Source organism: Gossypium hirsutum, chromosome A07, assembly GCF_007990345.1.
Source record: "Gossypium hirsutum isolate 1008001.06 chromosome A07, Gossypium_hirsutum_v2.1, whole genome shotgun sequence".
In the NCBI taxonomy this organism is placed as follows: Eukaryota; Viridiplantae; Streptophyta; class Magnoliopsida; order Malvales; family Malvaceae; genus Gossypium; species Gossypium hirsutum.
The window spans coordinates 59,428,227-59,453,746 of NC_053430.1; the positions used below are offsets into that span (position 1 = coordinate 59,428,227).

General features: G+C 38.2%; 1 protein-coding gene and 1 non-coding gene across 2 annotated transcripts; both read left to right on the top strand.

The window, feature by feature from the left end:
* The first annotated feature begins 496 nt into the window (after positions 1–496).
* Positions 497–20,869, top strand: LOC107956380 (zinc transporter 1-like). Its single transcript, XM_016892068.1, has 2 exons — positions 497–1,114; positions 20,609–20,869. The coding sequence occupies exons 1-2, from the start codon at positions 497–499 to the stop codon at positions 20,867–20,869; spliced, it is 879 nt and encodes a 292-aa protein (XP_016747557.1).
* LOC121203836 (small nucleolar RNA R71) lies at positions 6,218–6,324 on the top strand. Its single transcript, XR_005898771.1, has one exon. It is a non-coding gene; the product is annotated as a small nucleolar RNA R71 (small nucleolar RNA).
* Positions 20,870–25,520: the final 4,651 nt, after the last annotated feature.

The following is a 25,520-nucleotide window of genomic DNA, read 5'->3' on the forward strand; positions in this document are numbered from 1 at the left end:
TATGAATACCTTTAGTTTTCCACAACTTATTAGAGTTTAGAAATGTCGTTCGCTAACATTACAACTGAGGTTTTTCTTATTTCAAAAGATTACGGTAACAAATTTAACTTTTATGATTTCATATAAATTGATCTTCTTTGGAATTATAGAACAAATATTTTAACTTTATTGTTTTCATATAAATTGATCTTCTTTGGAAAAAATGATGGCCAAATAATACTTGGAAGGTAACGAATTTAAGCGTGGCCGGTAACATATATAGGGAAGGTTTTGAATTTCCTTAATATATATTTGTTATGTTGACATTCTATAAACACCTCTCCATCTTCCCAAACAATTCTAAACACTTCCTCTTTTATCTAAAGAAAATATGACCTCATTATCCTTCCATCATTTACAAAATCCAAATGCTACAACACTTCCATGCTCTCAATGCCCCACTATAAAACGCTTCCTTTTTTACTTCCCCTTCAATCCCTTTCATAGTTTTCCAACCATGATCAAATTCAACCAAACCCAACTCTTCACATTTCTTTGCTTCTTTTTCATCTTGTTTTCTCCATTGGTACGAGGATACTACACATGTGAATCCGAGGATGAAGATCGGAACAAGGCACTAGCTTTGAAATACAAGATGGCCGCTATAGTTTCGATTCTTGTAGCTGGAGCCATCGGTGTTTGTTTTCCGCTACTAGGGAAAACTATCGATGCTTTACGTCCTAAAAAGGACATTTTCTTCGTCATCAAAGCTTTTGCGGCCGGTGTCATATTGTCCACTGGGTTTATCCATGTTCTCCCTGATGCTACTGAGAACTTGACATCTCCTTGCCTCAATGAAAACCCTTGGGGGAAGTTTCCATTTGCTGGATTAGTCGCGATGGTATCCGCGATTGCTACGTTGTTGGTAGATACGTTTGTCACTTCTCATTACACCAAGCCTCACCTAAATAACACCCAACAGGGCCATGGCGACGAAGAGAATAAAACAAAGGAAAATGAAAGAGATGTTGTACATGTTCATGATCATGCAAGTTCAATTTCAGTTTCAACTCAGCTTCTCCGATACCGTGTAGTATCACAGGTTTTGGAATTGGGAATAGTGGTGCACTCTGTGGTCTTAACATGCATAGTCAAGCATGAAAGAAATAATAGATGCTCTAAAGGCTCAAGATCTCACAAAAATTATGGCTTTTTGATGTTTAAACTTGTGAATTCCAACTCAATATAGTACCTAAACTTAGGGAAACAACCTAAAAGTTTTTAATTCTTCAAAAATCAACTTATCATGCTTGATTCTTTAATGTCTTAAAGTTTAAACAATCAATGCATAAATTCTTATGTTTTAATTCAAGATATATCAATAAACATTATAGACTAATTGGAATTCATTCTAATAATGATATGAGAAGATCACATGAGAATAAAATGAAATTCAGGGATTTTTCTGATATAAAAGACCCTCCACACTTAAGATGTACATTGCCCTCAATGTACAAAGGTAGATATATTGAAAAAGATAGATTTATAATCATAAGATAGGGAGATAAGTGAAACTTCCTGAATGATGAATGAATTCCATGAACTGGAGTTTTGGAGAATAATCGGCGTGAGAGTAGAGGAGGATACTCTGGTGGTGGTAGAGGTTCATTAGTCTATAAGTCCTATGCCAAAAGAATATTATATCTGGTCGTAGCTATGGTCGTGGTCGAGCAGGACATGACAGTCGTGGAGAACCTTTCCCGGTGGAGTTTTTAGTTCCTATGCGATGATGAGCTGAGGAGCTCTTTATAACTGTGACAGAATTAGGAACTTTTTAGGAAATATAAGGAAGCATAATTACTTGTAATGGAATAGCCGAAATTGATAATTGTAAAATAAAAATTATAAAATCTAATAGGAATAAGCTTAAAGAAAAAAATAAAAGGTAGTCTTAAAATAGAATAAAAATAAAAACATAAAATAATAAATAAAAGTTTTTAAACATCTTCATCGCTAGGTGGTTCGTGAGATGGGGGTGGCGATGAGATGTGGAAGTGCTGACAAATCTGCTGTAAAATAGCATCAATGTTATCGAAGCGCTGAAAACACTGTTGCTCGAATCGCGTAAGGCGCTCAAAGATGTTAGCGTATGAAGCTGCCGCATGAACTGGATGAGAGGCTGGTGGTGGCAGAGACGGTGGGTCCTCATGACATGGAGGGACATCATCAGTAATGTCCTCAGGGTCTCTCTCCTCGACTGATTGGGTGAGGCAATACTGAGGAGGGTGGGTTCCTCGACGCTTCTCGATCATCCTCACACTAAGCATGCTCGAGATGCCTTGTGGGGACATCTGGCCAATATGAGAAAGGGAGGATGATTGGGCTGCTGTGTTGAGGAACCCGAAGTGCCGTGCCAGTAGAGTCATGTAGGGGCGAATGGAGATGACCCCTCTTTGATGCCACTCTGTCTGTTGGCGAATGGCGAAGGCAATAAAGTAGGTGAGGTCGAGTACATACCCATTTTCCATGCTCCATAGAAAGTAGGTGTCGTGAATGTTGATGACGTCGGTGCTCTCTCGACGTCCTGTCAAAGTGTGTGCCAATATGGCATGTAGGTACCTTAGGAGGGAGAGAGAGCCAAATCCTTGGAGTGGCTTAGGTCGTAGGTGGCTGAACCGGGGACCAAAGTGTACCAGTACTTCAGGGGAGAGTAGTGGATGTGGTGACAGAGGGTGTCGAGGTTGTTCTCATTCATGAACTCCTCTGTGTATAGGCCCAAAGCTATACTGAACTCGGGCACACTCAACTGGTGGACTAAATCACCGAGACGGAACTGGACTGTTCTAGGATCATCAAAGTTGGTCATGACTTCTTGAACATGGAATGTCAGCAAAGTTCAAGTATGAGCTCAAGGTATGTTGGCTTGATGATCGCAAAGAAGACGTCTCATGGATCGGTTGTCAGGAGTGCTTGTTCATCGTCAGCCAACTGGACTTGTTCAAGCGTTGTCCAGTCAATGCAGTGGCCCACACCTAAAGGTCGGGCCCGTTGGATTGTGAATAGTTCCTCCTGATTACCGGGTAAAAATTGGAGGTATGAGTGGCGAATTTCTACGGTAGAGCCCGAGGAAGACGCCCCTTTCTGTTTTTTCGAAGCGAGAACGGTAGTTTTCTTGCCACGTGAGCTTGACATGGTATACTTGGAAGAAGAACAAATAATATAGCATAACTAATTAACTCAAGAAGTAATCATGAATATAGTTAAACTAACCAGTCCAACCAACAATACTCAGCAGTTTAATCTAAATGATAGAAGTTTATATAGCAATAGACATAATAAAAGCATGATTATTTTCAACATAAAATGACTGAACTAGACTCTTATGGGAACACACAAAAAGAAAGAATGTATTACAAAGCATTGACTAAATGGAAAAGAATAAATGTATAAGCATGAATATAGAGAGATCTATGAATATAGATAAAAAATTTTCCAAATAAAACCATAAGAATCATAAAATTAGTAAAAGGGATTAAGAAAATAGAGAGAAAAGAGTAAACAAACGCTAAAAGGATGAGAATGGGTGTCGAAAATGGAGCTAGAGGCGGCGCACGGGCGTGGTAGGGAGACCGTGTGGACTTGCAGTGGCTAGGGTTAGAAATTTTGGGTGAAGAAGATGATGAATAGTGAATGGTATTCATAGATTTTGGGACACACGGCAAGGGGACACGCCCGTGTTTCACAATTTTTGCCCGTGTGATTCGCGAATTTTGAATTTGGGCGCGTCTGACATTTGGCCCACGCACGTGTTCCTTGGGCGTGTGGGTACACACGGCCGTGTCGCATGGCCATGTCTGTCTTCGTTCACTTCTCCCACACCCGTGTATGTAGGCCCACGCCGTGTTAATCTGACAGGTTCGACCATGGGTTCTAGACACGGGCATGGCGAATGCTAGTGCTATTTTCTCAGGTTCAACCACGGTTCTAAGACATGAGCATGTTGTTTTGGTAGGTTTGCCCACGGTTCTAAGGCACAGTCGTGGTGACTTATCGCATCCTGTGTTGGGGAAAATTTCGCCTTGTCTTCAGACGGCCTAAGGCACGCCCGTGTTCCTGGCCGTGTGATCTTTAGAAAGCCTACGTTCCTTGATTCGGTAAGTATGTTAGATGTTAAAAACTAAAATTTAAAGAAAATAATTCTGTTAGTGCTCGGGTTGCCTCCCGAGAAGCGCTTATTTATAGTCTAAACTCAACTTACCTCTCTGGTGTGTGATCATGGTGGTTCAAGGAGTTTATACTCCTCATCCCTGCAATCAATCTCTTCAACATAAAGTTTAAGTCAAGTATTGTTTACCTTGAACGTTCCGAATTTGGGATGACTTACCTCGACTGTACCGTATGGAAAAATGCTAAGTACTGTAAGAGGAATTTCTTCATTTGATTCAAGAGTGGTAATGCGAGGATCTGCTGCATCTAGTAGTACATTGTCTCCAACTTTAATTTGATTTGGTGAGGTTACGTGGCATAGTTTCGGTTTATCGTGTTTTCTTGGTTTAAATGTTAGGCGTTCATCTAACTCATTGATTTGTAGCCTTCGTTCTTCATAGATAGATCCTTTGTTGTGGATTGAACATGGCTTATGTGTGTCCTTCAAACTTTTTTCCTGTAAAATAGGTTGCATTGTATGATCAGTATTGGTACAACAATTTGTACAATCACCTTCAATTTTCTATGTGTTGTTCGGGTTGCGAGCTTGAAGGGTGATTGTTTTGTCTCCTACACGAAGTACGAGTTCACCTGTGCCAACATCAATAACTGTTCTAGCAGTTGCTAAAAAGGGTCTTCCCAAAATTAAGGGAACGTTACTATCCTCCTCTATGTCTAAAACAACAAAATTAACTAGGAATATAAATTTGTCAATTTTAATGAGTACATCTTCAATAATACCCCTAGGAAATCTGACAGTTTTATCTGCTAATTGAATGCTCATCCTAGTTTGTTTGGGTTTCCCTAGACTAGTTGCTTAAACAATTCGTAAGGCATAACATTAATACTAGCCCCTATATCAGCCAACGCATTATTAACATCTAAGTTACCAATTAAGCAAGGAATTGTAAAACTTCCTGGATCTTTTAATTTGTTGGCCAGCTTATTCTGCAAAATGGCTAAGCAAACTGCGTTCAGCTCCACATGCAACCTTTCATCTAACTTTCGTTTATTTGCTAGAAGCTCCTTTAAAAATTTGACTACGTTTGGCATCTTCGAAAGTGCTTCAATAAATGGTAAGTTAATATGTAGTTTCTTTAAAAGTTTAAGAAATTTACCAAATTGTTCGTCTGAGCGGTCTTTCCTTGTTGCATTTGGGTATGGCACACGAGGTTTATATTCTATACTTACTTATTTTTGTTCGTTTTGGCCTATCTCATTCTTACCTTCGCTTACCACCGGTTCTGGCATTGGTTTTGCCACTAACCCTTCCTCCTCTTGAATGGCAATTGCTTTGAGTTGCTCCTTTGGATTGATTTAGTGTTGTTTGGCTTTGTGGTCATTCGGAAATCAATTTGGCGAGCTGTCCAATTTGAGTTTCGAGCCCCTAGATTGATGCTTATTGATTTTTGAGTGTTGTTTTGGTATTCTAAAAACGAGTTTCTAACACCAAGATAAATTTTGTTATCATCTCCTCAAGGTTCGGCTTTTCCTCCCGCTGGTATGGTGGTTACTGAAAGCCTGGAGGGGGTGGTGGTTTCTGATTTCCTTGGCCTCCCCATGAAAAATTTGGGTGATTCCTCCAACCTGCATTGTAAGTATTGCTATAAGGATTGTTTTGAGATCGAGGATTGTTACCCATGTAATTTAACTGCTCGTTCTCCGTGTTGTGGCCATAAGGTGGGTATTCTTAACTGTTGATCCACCTCCATTTGCTTCGCACTGCATTACTGGGTGAACCTGTGAAGAACTAAGAAAACCATCAATTTTCTTATTGAAGAGTTCTAGTAAGAAGAGTTCTACCTAATTAGAGAGCATGGTGATCGAATCGATGTTATAAATGCTGGTTGTTCTCGTTGGATTTGTCCTCATGACCTGGCACTGAAAGTTATTCAGTGACATCTCCTCTATAAATTCATAGGCATCTTCAGGTGTTTTATTATTGATGGTTCCGCCAGTAGCTGCGTCAACCATTTGTCGAGCCTAAGTATTCAGGCCATCATGGAATGTTTGAACCTGTAGCCAGAGTGGTAACCCATTGTGAGGGCATCTTCACAAAAGGTCTTTGTATCTCTCCCATGCATCGTAGAGTGTCTCTAAATCCATCTGCACAAAAGAAGAGATATCATTACGTAATTTAGCTGTTTTAGCCGGCGGAATATATTTTAATAAAAACTTTTCTGTCATTTGTTCCCAAGTAGTGATTGACCCTCGTGGTAATGAGTTCAACCATTGTTTGGCCTTATTCCTTAACGAAAAAGGAAACAACCGAAGGCGGATGGCGTCATCAGAAATTCCATTAATTTTAAAGGTATCGCAAAATTCTAGGAAATTTGCCAAGTGAGCATTGGGATCCTCGTACTGCAAACCATCAAACTGAACAAACTATTGTATCATTTGAATTGTGTTACGTTTCAGTTCAAAATTATTTGTAGCAATAGCAGGTCTAACTATACTTGACTCAGTTCCTATTAGAGAAGGTTTAGCATAATCATACATAGTGCGCAGAGTAGGATTCTGATTTACTAGATTAACAGCAATCGTAGGAGGTATTAGGTTTTCCTGATTTTCAGCCATCTCCTTGGTTATGGCTTGAATATCGTCCTCTTGCTCATTCTCTGTGTATCTTAAGCTTCACCTTATTTCTTTTTAGTTTATGCGAACTGTGCGATCGATCTCACTGTCAAAAAGTAATGGTCCTGACGGGTTTCTTCTAGTCATAAACTATAAGACCCTGCCAGAAAAAGGGAAAAAGAAGAATTAGTAACAAAAATTAGAATAAAATTTAAATTGCAGTAAAAGTAAATGGCTAAAGTAATATAAATCGAGTGTTCGTAATATCTTAGTTCCCCGGCAACGACGCCAAAAACTTGATACGTGATATTCGTGATAGGTTTTAAATATTTATAATGAGTCATTCTTGAAACTAACTATTATCATGATGAAGGCAAGTGTACCTATCGAACAGTAGTATAGCTTTAACAAGACCAGATTATCAAACCCAAAGGAACTAAAAGTACTATTATCAACTTTATTTTTATTATCTAGCCTAAAAATAAAAGGGTTTTGTTTATCTAACTAATTAACTAAACTAAGAAATCACAGAAAAGAAATTTGGGGAAAATACTTTTTGGAAAATCGATTGATTAAGACAATACCTAAGGAAAAATCCACCTAGACTTCACTTGTTATTTGATATTTATTCATTCAACTTGTTCCGCAGAGATCCCTAAGTTATATTATTATCTCTCTCGAGACTATTAACGTCTAACCCTAATTTGAATAATTGAAATCTCTTTCTAATTAACGCCCTAAGGTTGCATTAACTCGATCTATGGATCCCCTTATTAGGTTTCATCCTAATCTGGAAAAATCTTGTCACCCTATCTCTAGGCACGCAACCAACTCCACTTAATTATGACAAATTTACTCTTAGACAAGGTCTATTACTCCTCTGAATAAGAGCTTAACTTGAATCAATATCCTAGAATATCAAAACAAGAATTAAGAACACATAATTAAGAACAATTCAAATATTTATCATTCAATTCAGATAATAATAACAAGATTCGTCTTAGGTTTCGTTCCCCTTAAATATTTAGGGGTTTTAGTTCATACTAATGAAAGAAAACATCTCAAATAGGCTTGATGGTGAATCCAGCTTCTGAGATGGATCGATCGGCTTTCCTTGAGCAATTCCTTGCCTCCTTCTGTGCCTCCTCCTTCTTCTCCTCTTCTAGGGTGTATTTATAGGCTTTGGACCTCAAAATTGGCCCTTTTCGAATTGGACTAAACTTGGGCTTGGCAGGGACACGCCCGTGTACGGTTACTTAAGGCCATGGTCAAGGATGTTAAATGGGCACGGGCGTGTGATCTACCCGTGTAAATCGTGCTTTGACCATGGCAAAGGGACGCAGCCGTGTGGTCTACCTGTGTGAGGAAGTCCAGACGGTGTTGATTTCGTATGTCGAACCATTTTCTTTGTTTCTGGCCCGTTTCTTGTTCCTTTCATTCTCCTATGCTCAACTAAGTATAAAACGTGAAATTGAGACATTAAGAGCATCGAATTCACCAATTTGAAGGAAAAATCATCCATAAAATGTGCTAAGCATGGGATAGAAATATGTATATGTTCTGGTTTATCACTGTTATTATTCCGATGAGTTCAACAGGAAATTTACTAAGTGACAATACATATGTACATGACTATGTGATGAATAAGTGCAAGTATATCTATGTGAAAAATTGTGAATAATGTGCTCGATAGTTGAGTGAATGTTTTGGTAAGATAGAATGGAGTAAGTGAAATTATGTAAAAGTGAAATTTTGTAACAAAACAATTTTGGACAGCAGTAGTTGTGTGATTTTGAAAAATCACCAAATATGGTAGAAATTAAATTAGAGGTTGAATAAGATCTAGGATTAAATATTAATGAGTTTATTTTCTCATAAATGAAACAGTGAAGGCAAAAGAATTTCATAATTCTGTGATAATTGGATTTTTGTGAGACAGGTTCAGAATTATTTTGGAATCCCCTGTTCTGATTTTGGAAAATCATTAAAAATTGTAAAACAATAATTATGGGTCATAATTTACATGTTTAAAATAACAACATGATCAAAAAATCAGCAAAAGTGTAATTATGATTACATTTTCATGGAATCATGTTGATAATTTGCTTATTATTTTCATATGGACTTACTAAGCTTTAAGCTTACTCCTTCATCTCCATTTCCTTATTGTTCTCAGGCCAGCTTGGGGTTGGAAACCATCGGAGGCAGCGTCACACTACCAAGCCAACAACTCTGGAGTATTGTCATATGTGTATTAAATACTTTCAAGTGAGTGGCATGTATAAGGACTACTTTTTTTTGTGAGATGTTGTTATGATTAGCCAAATGTATTGGCTTATATTGATTTATTGTATATGGCCATGAGATTTGGCTTAAATGGTTATGGCTTGTAAGCCTAATTATTCTTGCTATGTGTTGATGTTTGTGATGTGTTTATAATTGGTTGTTATGAATGATTAGTATAAAACATGTACATGATGAATGCTCTAAGACCATTCGAGGCGGTCGTGGTCATGGAATGAATGTGTGGCATGGTAGTAAGTTGATAATGATTGAATATGGAAAATTGTAGAATGTGAATTGGAATGTCTAACTTGGTGTAACATGAGTAAGGTAATAAACATATGTATGAAAAAATGTAAATGCTTTAACGGAATTTTACTAAAGGATGATTAACCATTAAATTGATGTTATTATGTGTGTCTATAATGTGCATAAGTATAAGAGAGAATTAAGGACAACATAATGCTTGGAAAATAGCCTAAGTGTTGGCTACACAAGCAGAGACCGGCCATGTGTCTCAGCCATGTGTAGGACACAACCTAGCACATAGGTGTGTGGCTTGGCCGTGTGAATCAATTTATTTTGTTGACATCATAAATAAGAGTTACACGGCCTGAGGACACGAGCATGTTGAAGACACATGAGTGTGTCCCTGTGTCCATACGGGTGTAACGCCCTAAAATCTCAAACTTTCTTATTATTTCAGTTTTGATAAAATGTGTGCTTAATATTCCTAGTTAAGTGCTAATTATGCGTAAATAGGCCTGGGTTAGTTTTGGGGTTCGAACTTAGGGGTGAAGGAAATTATAGTTTAATAACCAAAAGAACCTTGTTGGCAAGTAGGTCGATTTGTAAATAAATGAAAGAGGATTTGGACACAAAAAAACCTTGTGTTGGAGTAGAAAGTGGCGTCACATGTGGGGCCTAGAGGTGGCGTCACATGCATGACAAGGAGGTTTGGGGTTCGAATCCCTCCTTGCTCAAAAGGAGATTTATTTTTGCTCTATAGATAGTCAGTAGTGGCATTGGATATGAACTCTGTAGGGAGTGATAAAAGGAGAAATGTAAGGAAGGGATTAAGGAATTATCAAGGAGAAAAATTAGGGGATGAGAGATGTGAAGAGAGGTGGAGCCAAATTGGGAAGTTGGGGATAGGAAATTTGGTAGTTATATATGTAGGTACGAAACTATTTCCCTTCCTTTAGCCAAATTCTTCATTTTTTTCTGCCGAAACACTTTTCAGTCTAAGTGCTCAGAAGCCAAATTCCTTGCTATTTGCTTGCCTTTATCTTCTCAATTCTCTTTTGCCTCACCTTTGGTAGTCGATTCCTTCTTCTCTTCTTCTTTGTGCCGAATAACCTTTTTCACCCTACAAATCTCAAAAGCCTAATACCTTCTGTGCCACCACTACTCCCTCTACTTCGATCGATTCTAGTGTACTATTTTTGCTAGTACCAATTACTCCTATCCCTTACTCTTTCTAAATAGGTTTGGGAAGGGGATTAGTATCAAATCTCAGTTTTTTAGATCTCTGCCGATTTGCTCCTTAAGTGTTGGGACTTTGGTAAGTGTACTTCACTTTGGTAAGGATTGGCCGAATAGGCCTTAGTAGGGAAGGGTGACTTATGTGGGATACAAGTCACCCATTATGTCTTTTCTAACGATAAAGGTTAATGCAGATCTGGGAAGTACTCGTGATTAGTGATCAAAGAAAAGCTATTAAGACTTGGCATTTCAGGTAAGGTTAAGGTGAGATTTCGAATTTTGGTGAATGTATTCGATAAGTATGTGTGATTAATCATTGAGTGACATCGATTGTAGGTTCATGGCTAGGGAGATAGCAGCACGCTTTCTTACCAGGTGTGTACATACACTGCACAAACATAGAAGATCGGGAAATCCTAAAATGTCGAAAAGTCGAAATGCCGAAAAGCTAGAAGTTTGGCTACAATAGACCTACGAGTGCACGAGCACTCGTAAGGGGGAACTGATAGGTGATCTGAGGCCCCATGAGCGATACCATGGACTTAGGCCGTGTATTGGCCAACCGGGCCAAAATGGGCTAAATGGGTCGATAGGCTGTAGGGCTCATAATAGGAAAAATTGGAAACTTGATACTAAGTGATGAGAAATTGTATGAAAGCATGATTATGAATGTGATTGGGGCCGATGGGCCATATGAATGTGATTTGGGCCTAAGGGGCCATATGAATGAGATTGGACCTAGTGGGCCATATGCATGTATGTAGACTTGTTTGGGCTTCGTAAGGGGTTTTTGGGCCTAGTATCTGATAACTGCTTAAACAGACATAAAACTTAATTAATTAATTAATTAATTGATTGTGACCGTGGACGAGTTATAAGGTTAAGGTGTGGCAATGGGTATATGCATGTCTAGGATTGGATCTAGGGAGAGCTTGGTACTTAAGCGGTCTTAATGACTCACCTCCTCTTCTTTGGAATCCTACTTGGTGCATAGTATCTGTTCACTTTAGCCAATGAAGACTTGTTAACAAGCCAAGGTAAGTAATAAACCCATAATAAAGAGAAATTATCTAAATGCCCCTAAGGGCAAGAAATGACTAAAATACCCCTATGTGTTGAAGGTAATATTTACGGATGTTACATGTATATCTGCTGTATTCATATGATATTCTGTTTAGGCTGCATATGGGTTAGGAATTATGAAACGGAGGAAGCATATAAGGATTGCATGGTTTCTTGACAACCGTGGATCCACCAATGGCTATTAAGCCCAATATGCGATTAGTAGCTTGCTGCAATAAAGGTAGTACCGCAACCGGGCTACCATTGATGTGTATCGGATGGGTGGGATGATATTTATATCCCCACATGATGTGTACAGGGGGACGGAGTTGGTGTATAGCGGTTGGAATATTGAGGCGGGTTGCACATCATTGCATGTATGACATTATGATGATTGATGATTGCTTAAGACTCTTCGAGGGTTGTACACACTGAGTTTTCGAAAACTCACCCCCTCTTTTATTTTTCTCAGGTGATGCTAAGTAGGAGGATCAACGGTTGGAGGGACTCCATGGTGGGCAGCTAGCAAGAAGACTTGGACTTGATTTTTATTTTGAAAAAAAACATCTAGTTTCTAGTTTATTAAGTTATTTAAGACTAGATTGTAGTAAGGCCCTCCCTGTGGTTATTGATCAAATTAGGATTATTATTTTTATGCATTATATTTGTGAGAAGTTGAACATGGGTTCCCTAAACCATAGTTTTTGAAATACTATGTTTCTGTAACACCCCCACTCCCGACACCGTCACCGGAGTCAAGCTTGAGGTGTTACTAACCTTATCTTACGTTCTAAACAACTCTAAACCACTTATTTTAATTTTCAGAATAAACTGTTTTTCTGCGTCATAGTTGCTTAAAAATTCATTTATCGAGTTTCAAAACTCAAAATTAATATCTCTAAATTTTTACTAAAACTAGACTCATATATCTATCTACTAATTGTTTTCTAGAATTTTTGACTTATCCAATTAGTACAATTTATTAGTTAAAGTTACCCCTATTTCAGAATTTGACTGCACTGACCTCTACTTACTACGAACCACTTTTCTCTCTGTACAAAAATCATATGACCATAACGTTTGTTTCTATTAAAACTAGATTAAATAATTATTCTAACCATATAAAGTGCATCACCTAATTATTGTTTTAGAATTTATGGCGAATTTCTAAATTTGGAACAGGGGACCTAGAAATCGCTCTGGCCCTATTTCACCAAAACTCAGATACCCTATAAAATACAAAACCTTTACTTGTTTTGCTTATTCCATATGAAAATAGACACAACGAGCTTTAATTTCATATATTATTCAGCATCAACCCATGTCTCTAAAATTTCTTGTGATTTTTCAAAATCCCATTATTTCTGATACTTGAATCTGTTTTTAAGTTACTTTCACATTTTTCTTAGTTTTCATGTGATAGTTACTACTTAATCATACATACTATTAAACATATATATAATCAGTCACTCTATTAGCTAATCACTAGAAAGTATTTACACATCATTCATTGATCATATCATATCAAAAGAAACCAAGTTCCTATACATGCCATACACAAAACGAAACGTCTAACTATACCAATGTGATTTCTTCGATAGTGTGATCGGGTCTCCGACGTTTCCTTCGATCCCCGAGTGGCTTGATAAAAACTAAAAGAAAAAGAAAATAAAGAGAGTAAGCACTAGGCTTAGTAAGCTTACAAGCAAATAAATTACAACATTCAACATAATGAATAATTATACATAATGTCACCTAGCCTCATAAACTTTCTTTACTTCTCATTTTCTACCTTCTTCTTTACTCACTTACCTTCTTTCTTACCTGACCTTTCACTATTCACAAATATAATCTACCTTACCTGTTGCTGATAATTCACTGTAATTTAACGTGTACAATGACCCGTTGAACCACTCGGAATACTAAGGATACTAGGGTCGTTCTTGTCTATCAATATCCTGCCAATGCCATGTCTTTGACATAGACTTACATGAATTATTCCTATCTCCAATGCCATATATATATATAATATAGGCTTACATGGCTCATTCCTGTCTCCAAAGCCATGTAACTGATATGGACTTACATGGCTTATTTCTGTCCTGTCCTGTCCTGTCAACCCCAATATCCTAACATTCCTAAGGTTCAAACGGGGCTTCCTAATGCTTTTTCTCTGTCACTTCGCCTTTAATTCGACTTTAAATATTCAAAGAAAATAAGTATATAAATGCTGGAAATTGACAATAATAATGTAAAATAAAAGAATATTGCATTTATTTACTATAAACTTACCCCGATACAAAATGTGACTAAACTTTACAATTTAGTCCTTTACTTTTTCTTTTCCCCAATCTACTCCCGAATTTCGCTCTTCTTGATCTATAATAGCAAATTTAATTTATTTAATATTCACATTTATCAAAACAATCCTTGACCCAAACTTTGGAAAAATTACATTTTTGCCCCTAAACTTTCACATATTTGTACTTTTTTCCCAAGGCTCGTAATTTAAACTTCATCCTATTTTCTTATGTTTTATGACATGCTGATCATTTTTCCCTTCTATGACAACATCAAATTCACACTCTAACATGTACTTATGACTATTAGGTACTTTTACCGATTAAGCCCTTTTACTCGTTTTCACTTAAAACCGAGTAGCACAAGTTGTCTAACATAATTTAAAACATCATATTTTATCATAAAGCATCAAAATAAACACTTTTCACCTATGGGTATTTTTCCAAATATGAACCCTAACTTAAATTATTGCTAGCATAAGCTTTATTGAGCTACCGGGACTTCGAAAACGTAAAGAACATTAAAAACGGGGCTTGGAATCACTTACTATGGAGCTTGAAAGCTTGAAACAAACCCTAGCTATGGAGAACCCTTAAAATTTCGTGATAATGAAGAAGATGATGAATTTTGTGTTATTTTTCCCTTTTTATTTCATTTAATATCCAAATGACCAAAATGCCCTTCCTTATTAAACTTTCAAAAATTCCATCCATGTCCTATTTTGTCCATGAACTTATAAATTGGTCAAATTGTTATTTAAATCCTCCTAATTAATATTCCAAAGCAATTTCATACTAAAAAATTCTAGAATGCAAGTTTTGCAAATTATTCGATTTAGTCCCTAATCTCAACTTAAGCACTTTATGCATAGAATTTCATCACGAAATTTTCACACAATCATGCAATCATATCATGAACCTCAAAATAATAATAAAATAAATTTTTCTACCTCAGATTTGTGGTTTCGCAACCACTGTTCCGTTTAGGCCCTATTTCGGGATGTTACATTTCTCCCCCCATTAGGGATTTTCGTCCCCGAAAATCTTACCTGTGAAGAATTTGGGTAATGTTTTTGCATAGCCTCTTCGAGTTCCTATGTAGCCTCGTCTACCCCATGTCTATTCCATAGTACTTTCACAAGTGCAATACTTTTGTTCCTTAATTGCTTTATCTACTAATACATGCTTGCCTAATGGATTCGATACTTTAATCACAAATTCTATAGATTCTATAGGCATACTTGTACTAGACATCAATTTCTTGCAAACATATGAATGAGTTGAACCGGGGTCAATCAAAGCAATGACATTAATATCATATAGAGAAAATATACCCGTAATCACATCGGGGAAGGATGCCTCTTCGCGTGCACGAATAGCATAAGTCCTTGCAGGGGCTCTAACATCTGGTCTCACAGCCGAATCTCTTGAGGTACCTCTGTTACTTGCTCCTACTCCCGGTTGCCTCGATGATCTACCTCTAGTAGGAGCATTTCTGGATCTAGCACTCTGTGTTATCTCTCGATTACCCACCTCTGGACATTCTCGTACAAAATGATCTGGAGCACCGCATTTATAACAAACATTTTCGCCTGCCTGACAAGGACCATAATGAAGTCTACCACACCGTGAACACCCTGATCTACCCTGTCCAACATTACCTACACTCGCAGTCGAGGTGTTCTGAGCCTTCGAATCCTTAAATCTGCTACCTCTATTCTGAATAGAATACCCGGCTGAGAAACTAGATCTGGTAGAAAACTCCTTTGGTCTTTTGGATGTAGCTTGGAATGACCTGCTCATCTGTCTCTTCTTCGTATCTTGTGTCTCTGTCTCAACTTTGCCTGTTTTTTTTAGCAGCTCCTCTGCCTTACAGGCTTTCTCAACTAAAATAACGAACTCTTTTATTTATAGGACACCCACTGACAGTCAGATATTATCATTTAACCCATCCTCAAACCTTTTACACATAATAGCCTCTATGGACACACATTCTCGAGCATATTTACTAAGCCTGACAAATTCACACTCATAATCGGTCACTGTCATATTACCTTGTTTCAATTCCAGGAATTCCTTTCTCTTCTGGTCAATAAACCTCTGACTGATGTAATTTTTACGAAATTCCTCCTAAAAGAAATCCCAAGTGACCTTCTCCTTTGGTACAACTGATACAAGTGTCTTCCACCAGTAGTAGGCTGAGTCTCTAAGAAGTGATACTACACATTTCATACATTCCTCGGGTGTACAAGATAATTAGTCAAAGACTCTAATAGTATTTTCTAACCAAAATTCTACTCTTTTTGCATCATCATCTTTTGTTGCTCGGAACTCTTTTGCCCCTTGTTTCCTAATTCTATCAACTGGTGGCTTTTCTCTTATCACTATACCTGTGACTGAGGGAGCTTGAGCTACATGGGTAGCCTGAGAATCATGAGGGGGTGGAGGTCTAACTGCCGGATTCGTACGAACAAACTCGGCAAATAAATCATTCAAAGCTTGGAAGAGAGCTTCTCGAGTCACTCCTCCCTGATTAACTGTTACTGGCCTATTCTCAGATGGCGCTACCCCTTCCGCAGGAGCAGGCGCATTACTTTCTACATCATCATCACCAGCTCGCTCGGGATCCTTTACTATAAAACAAAATATCTAAAAATCATCAAGAGTCGTCACACTATCAAAATACAGGTATGGCATGTATAACTAGACTTTTACTCACACTAACTGTTCTGAGAACCGACTAAACCTTCTCTGATACCAATAAATGTAACACCCCCATGCCCGAAACCATCACCGGAGTCAAGCTTGAGGTGTTACTAAACTTATCTTACCTTTTAAACACTCTAAACCACTTATTTTAATTTTCGGAATAAACTATTTTTCTGTGTCATGGTTTCTCAAAAATTCATTTATTGAGTTTCAAAACTTGAAATTAAGATCCGTAAATTTTTCCTAAAACTAGACTCATATATCTATCTATTACTTTTTTTCTAGAATTTTTGACTTAGCCAATTAGTACAGTTTATTAGTTAAAGTTACCCCTATTTTAGAATTTGACTACACTGGCCTCTACTTACTATGAACAACTTTTCTCTCTGTACAAAAATCATATGACTATACCATTTGTTGCTATTAAAACTAGATTCAATAAGGATTCTAACCATATAAAGTATACCACCTAATTATTTTTTTAAAATTTATGGCGAATTTCTAAAGTTAAAATAGGGGATCCAGAAATCGCTCTGGCCCTATTTCACCAAAACTCAGATACCCTATAAAATACAAAACCTTTACCTGTTTTGCTTATTTCATATGAAAATAGACACAACGAGCTTTAATTTCATATATTATTCAGTATCAACCCATGTCTCTAAAATTTCTTGTGATTTTTCAAATTCCCGTTATTTCTGATACTTGAATCTATTTTTAAGTTACTTTCACATTTTTCTTAGTTTTCATGTGATAGTTACTACTTAATCATACATACTATTAACATGTATATCATCAGCCACTATATTAGCTAATCACTAGCAAGTATTTACACATCAATCATTGATCATATCATATCAAAAGAAACCAGGTTCCTATACATGCCATACACAAAACGAAACGTCTACCTATACCAATGTGATTTCTTCAATAGTGTGATCGGGTCCCCGACGTTTCCTTCGATCCTTGAGTGGCTTGATAAAAACTAAAAGAAAAAGAAAATAAAGAGAGTAAGCACTAGGCTTAGTAAGCTTACAAGCAAATAAATTACAACATTCAACATAATGAATAATTATACATAATGTCACCTAGCTTCATAAACTTTCTTTACTTCTCATTTTCTACCTTCTTCTTTACTCACTTACCTTTTTTCTTACCTGACCTTTCACTATTCACAAATATAATCTACCTTACCTGTTGCTGATAATTCATTGTAATTTAACGTGTACAATGACCCGTTGAACACTCAGAATACTAAGGATACTAGGGTGGTTCTTGTCTATCAATATCCTGCCAATGCCATGTCTTTGACATAGACTTACATGAATTATTCTTGTCTCCAATGCCATATATATATATATATAATATAGGCTTACATGGCTCATTCCTGTCTCCAAAGCCATATAACTGATATGGACTTACATGGCTTATTTCTGTCCTGTCTTGTCCTATCAACCCCAATATCCTAACATTCCTAAGGTTCAAACGGGGCTTCCTAATGCTTTTTCTCTGTCGCTTCGCCTTTAATTCGACTTTAAATATTCAAAGAAAATAAGTATATAAATGCAGGAAATTGAAAATAATAATGTAAAATAAAAGAATATTGCATTTATTTACTATAAACTTACCTCGATACAAAATGTGACTAAACTTTACAATTTAGTCCTTTACTTTTTCTTTTCCCCAATCTACTCCCGAATTTTGGTCTTCTTGATCTGTAATAGCAAATTTAACTTATTTAATATTCACATTTATCAAAACAGTCCTTGACCCAAACTTTGGAAAAATTACAGTTTTACCCCTAAACTTTCACATATTTGCACTTTTTCCCCAAGGCTCGTAATTTAAACTTCATCCTATTTTCTTATGTTTTATGACATGCTGATCATTTTTCTATTCTACGGAAACATCAAATTCACACTCTAACATGTACTTATGACTATTCGGTACTTTTACCGATTAAGCCCTTTTACTCGTTTTCACTTAAAATCGAGTAGCACAAGTTGTCTAACATAATTTAAAACCTCATATTCTATCATAAAGCATCAAAATAAACACTTTTCACCTATGGGTATTTTTCCAAATATGAACCCTAACTTAAATTATTGCTAGCATAAGCTTTATTGAGCTACCGGGACTCCGAAAACATAAAGAACATTAAAAATGGGGCTTGGTATCACTTACTATGGAGCTTGAAAGCTTGAAACAAACCCTAGCTATGGAGAACCCTTGAAATTTCGTGCTAATGAAGAAGATGATGAATTTTGTGTTATTTTTCCCTTTTTATTTCGTTTAATATCCAAATGACCAAAATGCCCTTCCTTATTAAACTTTCAAAAATTTCATCCATGTCCTATTTTGTCCATGAACTTAAAAATTGGTCAAATTGTTATTTAAACCCTCCTAATTAATATTCCAAAGCAATTTCATGCTAAAAACTTTTAGAATGCAAGTTTTGCAAATTATTCGATTTAGTCCCTAATCTCAACTTAAGCACTTTATGCATAGAATTTCATCACGAAATTTTCACACAATCATGCAATCATATCATGAACCTAGAAAAAATAATGAAATAAAATTTTCTACCTCAGATTTGTGGTTTTGTAACCACTATTCCATTTAGGCCCTATTTCAAGATGTTACAGTTTTCGTAGCTAAATTTCCGCAACTAAAGTTTTAAATAAAGCTTCTGCAACTGAAAAAAGACTTTACAAAGTAGTTAAGATTTTTCATTCTAAGGAAAGGTTTTCAATGAAAACAAGGTTTTTAATAAAACACTTCAATGTGACACGCTGGATTCGGTCATAACGTCCGGGCCAAATTTGGGGTGTTACATTTAGTGGTATTAGAGGCCAGGTTGCAAAACTCTGGCTGTGAGGTGGGCCTTATTATTTGGGTTTTATTTTTTTAAAAAAATTCATAATGTTTTGATAGAAAAATCTTATTGTGCAGCACACCGAGCCTCCGATGTCGAGCCAACTAAGTTCTTTTACTATGAAGCTTGTTTAATTTGATATACTGTAGATAGTTAGTGGGTTACTTTAGATGATTATACTAAGGTTTTTAGATTGAAACTGAAGCCCGTAGGACCTTGAAACTGTAGAGGATTTACGAAAACAACCTTTTTTTAGTACTTTCATAAAACATCAGTTTAATTATTGAAATTAACTAAAACTTCATTAAACTTCTAATCCAAATAATACATGAATCAACGATGAGTAATAAAAGAGGTGCAAGAGGCCGTAGCCGTGGCCGCGGAAGTGTTAGGGTTGAATCGTCGGCATAGGGTCATATGCCCAATGTTGGGGTTGAAGAGGCTCCGGCCTCACCTGTGGCTGGGACTGGACCGTATGATCGGGCCGTGGGGGAAGATGCATTGTAGCAGGAAATGTTGAGGATTTTGGAAAAGGTTGCAGGGCCCAATAATGGCACGGGAAATCGGGGGTCCATGTTGAGTCCTTCAAGGGCATGGCTGGTGTGGCTCCTAACATGGCTGAATACTGGTTGGAGGCCACTAAAACGATAATGGAAGACTTGGACTGTTCACCTGAACAAAAGTTAAAGGGGCAGTGTCATTACTTAGGGAAGAAGCTTACCAGTGGTGGTTGATGGTGAAAGAGGGCACCCAACCTGAGTAGGTCACTTGGGAGTTTTTCAAAACTACATTTCAAGGAAGGTGTGTGGGTTCGAGTTATGTGGATGCTAGAAGGAAGGAGTTTCTGAACCTGACCCAGGGAAACAAATCTGTGGCAGAGTATGAGGTGAAATTTCTACGCCTTAGTAGGTATGCAAGAGCTATGGTGGCAACGGACTATGAGCGTTGCATTAGGTTTGAGGATGGTCTTAGGGATAGCCTCAGAGTATTGATAGCCCCAAAAAAGGGAGCGGGTTTTCTCAGACTTGGTTGAGAAAGCAAAGATAGCAGAGGAGGTGGACACACTGAGCGCTTAAATCAGGAAAAAGAAAGGGGTAAGAATAAAAGGGAAGTTGAAACTCCTGGTGTGGGACAGAGGCCTAGAGCTAGGGCCAGAGTTAATGGGCCAGTTAGAGTAGGGCCCCCTGCTGTTAAGCCAGGAGTGCCACCTTGTGCTGATTGTGGGAAAGGTCATGTAGGCGAACGTTGGAAGAGGACGAGAGCCTGTCCAACTTGTGGATCTAAGGAGCATAGGATTAAGAGCTGCCCTAGAATGCCAGTTCAGGTGACAAGCGTGGGCCGAGGTGGTGTTCAGCAACCAAGGGGTGGTCAGCTATCGCCAAGGGGCCGAGGGTAGGCCAGGGGCGGTAACGGTAATGGACGTAGATGTGGAGCACTAGTCAGAAATGCTGGCCATACTGAGGCGAGATAGCCAGGTTTAGTTTATACTGCTCGTCACCGAGAAGACGGGGATGCCCCAGATGTGATAACACGTATGTTCTTTATACATGAGTTACCTTACACTACATTGATTGATATTGGATCAACTGATTTATATGTTGCCTGCAATATGACTGAACCTTTAGGTGATATGTTTGAAATTACTACGAATGAGATTACTGTGATAAGTCCGTGAGGTCAGTCAGTGGGAGTGAATAAGTTGTTTAGGGAGGTACCCTTATAAGTCCAAAGGGTTACCTTTTTAGTTGTTTTGATGGAACTTCCATTTATCAAGTTTGATTTAATCTTGGGTATAAATTGGCTGGTGAAACACTAAGCCACCTTGGATTGCACTGCAAAGCGAATGATGTTAAGAACGACAGAGGATAAGGAGGTGGTGGTGATTGTGAATGCCGGAATTATCTATCGAATGTGATTTTGGCATTAAGGGCTGAGAAGTTGGTACAAAAGGGATGCGAAGCCTATTTGGCTTATATTAGCGATACGGAGGTTGAAAGCCCTATTGTTAAGGATTTGAGAACAGTTAAAGAATTTCCTGATGTTTTTACCAAGGAGCTGCCAGGGTTGCTGCCCAGCAGAGAAGTAGAATTTGGAATCGAGTTGTTACCTGGTACAGCTCCGGTGTCCATCGCCCCTTATCGAATGGCACCGAAGGAGTTTGTAGAACTTAAGGCACAGATTCAGGAATTGTTGGATTGAGGATTCATCTGACCAAGTGTGTCTCCGTGGGGAGCACTCGTGTTATTTGTAAAGAAGAAAGATGGGACATTGCGAATTTACATAGACTACCGATAGCTGAACAAGTTAACTATTAAAAATAAGTACCCTCTGTCGAAAATCGATGACCTTTTTTATCATTTTAGGGGAGCTTCCATTTTCTCAAAGATTGATCTGCATTTGAGGTATCACCAATTGAGGGTTAAGGAGGCATATATTTATAAGACGGCTTTCAGAACTCGTTATGGGCACTACGAATTCTTGGTGATGCGATTCAGGCTGACAAACGCACCTGCCGCTTTCATGGATCTTATGAATTGGGTCTTCCAACCCTACCTGGATCGGTTCGTGGTAGTTTTATAGATGACATTTTAGTGTACTCAAGAGATGAGGATGGGCATGATGCACACTTAAGGATTGTGTTGCAGACTTTGAGGGAGAAGCAGCTATATGCCAAATTCAGTAAGTGTGAATTTTGGCTAAATGAGGTTACTTTTCTTTAGCATGTGGTGTCAACTAAAGGAATTAAGATGGATCCCCAAAAAATTAAAGCAGTGTTAGACTGGAAAACACCCAAGTCAGTGTGGGAAATCTGAAGTTTTTTAGGCTTGGTAGGGTACTATAGGCGGTTTGTTGAGGGCTTTTCATTAATTGCTTCACCGTTAACTAAGTTGTTGAGGAAAGGGGTATCGTTTGAATGGACGGACAACTAGCAAGAGAGTTTTGGAAAGCTTAAGAAGGTCTTAACTGAAGCCGCTGTGTTGATTTAGCCAGAACTTGGGAAGGAGTTTACGGTTTTTAGTGACACATTGCATGTGGGCTTGGGCTGTGTATTGATGCAAGAAGGAAAGGTGGTTGCATATGCGTCACGACAACTTAAGACTCACGAGATGAATTACCTAACCCATGACTTGGATCTGCAGCGGTGGTCTTTGCGCTAAAAATATGGAGGCATTATTTATACGGAGAGAGGTGCATAATTTATTCGAACCATAAGAGTTTGATGTACCTCCTCACCTAGAAGGAGCTAAACCTTAGACAGCGCAGGTGGGTGGAATTATTGAAGGATTATGATTGTACGATTGAATACCACCCTGGCAAAGCAAATGTGGTAGCTGACATGTAGAGTCGTAAGGTTAAGTCAGACTTAAGGGCTATGCTTGCCCGTTTAAGTTTGTTGGATGATGGTAGCTTTTTAGCTGAGCTTCAAGTAAAGTCGGTGTGGGTTGAGCTGGTAAGGAGTAAGCAATTAGTGGATGAGACTTTGGGTGCTCGTTTTAGACAAGTAAAGAATGGGGAGGCATCAGACTTTGTGATAAATAGTGAAGGAGTGTTGTGTTTCTGTGGGAGAATGTGTATACCAAAGGACGATGATCTAAGGCAATCTATTCTGCGGGAAGCACATAACAATCTCTATGCTATGCATCCTGGTAGAAACAAGATGTATCGGAATTTGTGTGAGCTTTATTGTTGGCCTAGACTTAAGCGCGGGGTTATGAAGTTCGTAAGTAAATGCTTGGTTTGTCAAAAGGTGAAGGCAAAACATCAGTTGCCTTCAGGATTGCTTCAACCAGTAAAGATTCCACTCTGGAAGGGGGAAAGGATTACTATGGACTTTGTTAGTGGGATACCCTTGACGCCTACTAAGAAAGGCTCAATATGAGTTATAGTGGATCGGTTAACTAAGTCTACCCATTTTACATCGAATCACACCGATTACTCGTTACAAAAGCTGGCTAGATTGTATGTAGCGGAGATTGTAAGATTGCATTGAGTGCCAGTTTCCATAATATTTGATAGGGACTCGCAATTTTGGAAGAAGCTGCATGAGGTGTTGGGTACTAGGTTGAACTTCAGTACGGCATTCCACCTTCAAACTGATGGACAGTCGAAGAGGGTGATCCAAGTTTTGGAAGATATGTTGAGAGGATGTGTAATTGAGTTCAGGGGTAGCTAGGAAGACTATTTGCTGTTAGCCTAATTCGCGTACAATAATAATTATCAAGCGAGTATTGGTATGGCTCCGTATGAAGCACTGTATGGGTGGAGGTGTCGAACTCCAGCATGTTGGACGAAATTGGGCAAACGAAGAATTTTGGGCCCAGAGTTAGTAGCAGATACTGAGGATAAGGTAAAATTGATTCGGGATCGGTTGAAGGAGGCCTCGGATATGCGAAAGTCGTATGCTGACCTTAAGTGTCGAGAGATAGAAGATGCATTGGGGGACTTAGTTTTTCTTAAGGTCTCTCCGTGGAAGAAGGTGTTAAGGTTTGGATAAAAGGGGAAGTTAAGCCCAAGGTTTATTGGGCCATAGCGGGTTGTGAGGCGGATTGGGCCAGTCGCTTATCAGCTGGAATTACCTTCTGAACTAAGCCAACTTCATGACGTGTTTCATGTTTCCTTGCTAAGACGGTATCGCTCGGATCCTTCACATGTTGTGGCGGTTGAGGAAATCGAGGTTAGGCCAAACCTAACTTTCGAGGAGGAGCCCATAAAAATAATTGGACATGACGTTAAAGTACTAAGAAGGAAGTCCGTCCCATTAGTCAAAGTGCTTTGGCATAATCACAAGGCTGAGGAGGCTACCTGGGAACCTGAGGAAGCAATGCGACATCAATACCCTCAACTGTTTGGATCAGGTAATTTCAAGGAAAAAATTCATTTAGGGGGTAGAGTTGTAACGGCCCAAAATCTTGAACTTTCTTATCATTTCGGGTTTGATCAAATGTGTGCTTAATATTCCTAATTAAGTGCTAATTATGTGTTAATAGGCCTGGGTTAGTTTTGGGGTTCAAACTTAGGGGTGAAGAAATTATAGTTTAATAACCAAAAGAACCTTGTTGGCAAGTAGGTTGGTTTTTAAATAAACGAAAGAGGATTTGGACACAAAAAGCCTTATGTTTGAGTGACAAGTGGCGTCACATGTAGGGCCCACAGGTGGCTTCACATGCATGACAAGGAGGTTTGGGGTTTGAATCCCTCCTTGCTCAAAAGGAGGATTTATTTTTGCTCTATAGATGGTCAGTAGTGGCGTTGGATATGAACTCTATAGGGAGTGATAAGAGGAGAAATTTAAGGAAGGGATTAAGGAGTTATCAGGGAGAAAAATTAGGGGATGAGAGATGTGAAGAGAGGTGGAGCCGAATTGGGAAGTTGGGGATAGGAAATTCGACTGTTATATATGTAGGTGCCGAAACTATTTCCCTTCCTTTAGCCGAATTCTTCATTTTGTGTTGCCAAAACACTTTTCAGTCTAAGTGCTCAAAAGCTGAATTCCTTGCTCTTTGCTTGCCTTTCTCTTCTCAATTCTCTTTTGACTCACCTTTGGTAGCTAATTCCTTCTTCTCTTCTTCTTTGTGCCAAATTACCTTTTTCACCATACAAATCTCAAAAGCCGAATACCTTCTGTGCCGCCACTACTCCCTCTACTTCGGTCGATTCTAGTGTAAGTACTTGCTCTTTCAGTCGGTTTTTGCTAGTATCAATTACTCTTATCCTTTACTCTTTCTAAATCGGTTTTGGTAGGGAATTAGTATCGAATCTCAGTCTTTTGGATCTTTGCCGATTTGCTCCTTAGGTATTGGGACTTTGATAAGTGTTCTTCACTTTGGTAAGGATTTGCCGAATGGGCCATAACAGGGAAGGGTGAATTATGTGGGATACAAGTCACCTATTATATCTTTTTTAAAGATAAAGGTTAATGCAGATCTAGGAAGTACTCGTGATTAGTGATCAAAGAAAAGCTATTAAGGCTTGGCGTTTCAGGTAAGGTTAAGGTGAGATTTCGACTTTTGGTAAAAGTATTTGATAAGTATGTGTGATTAATCATT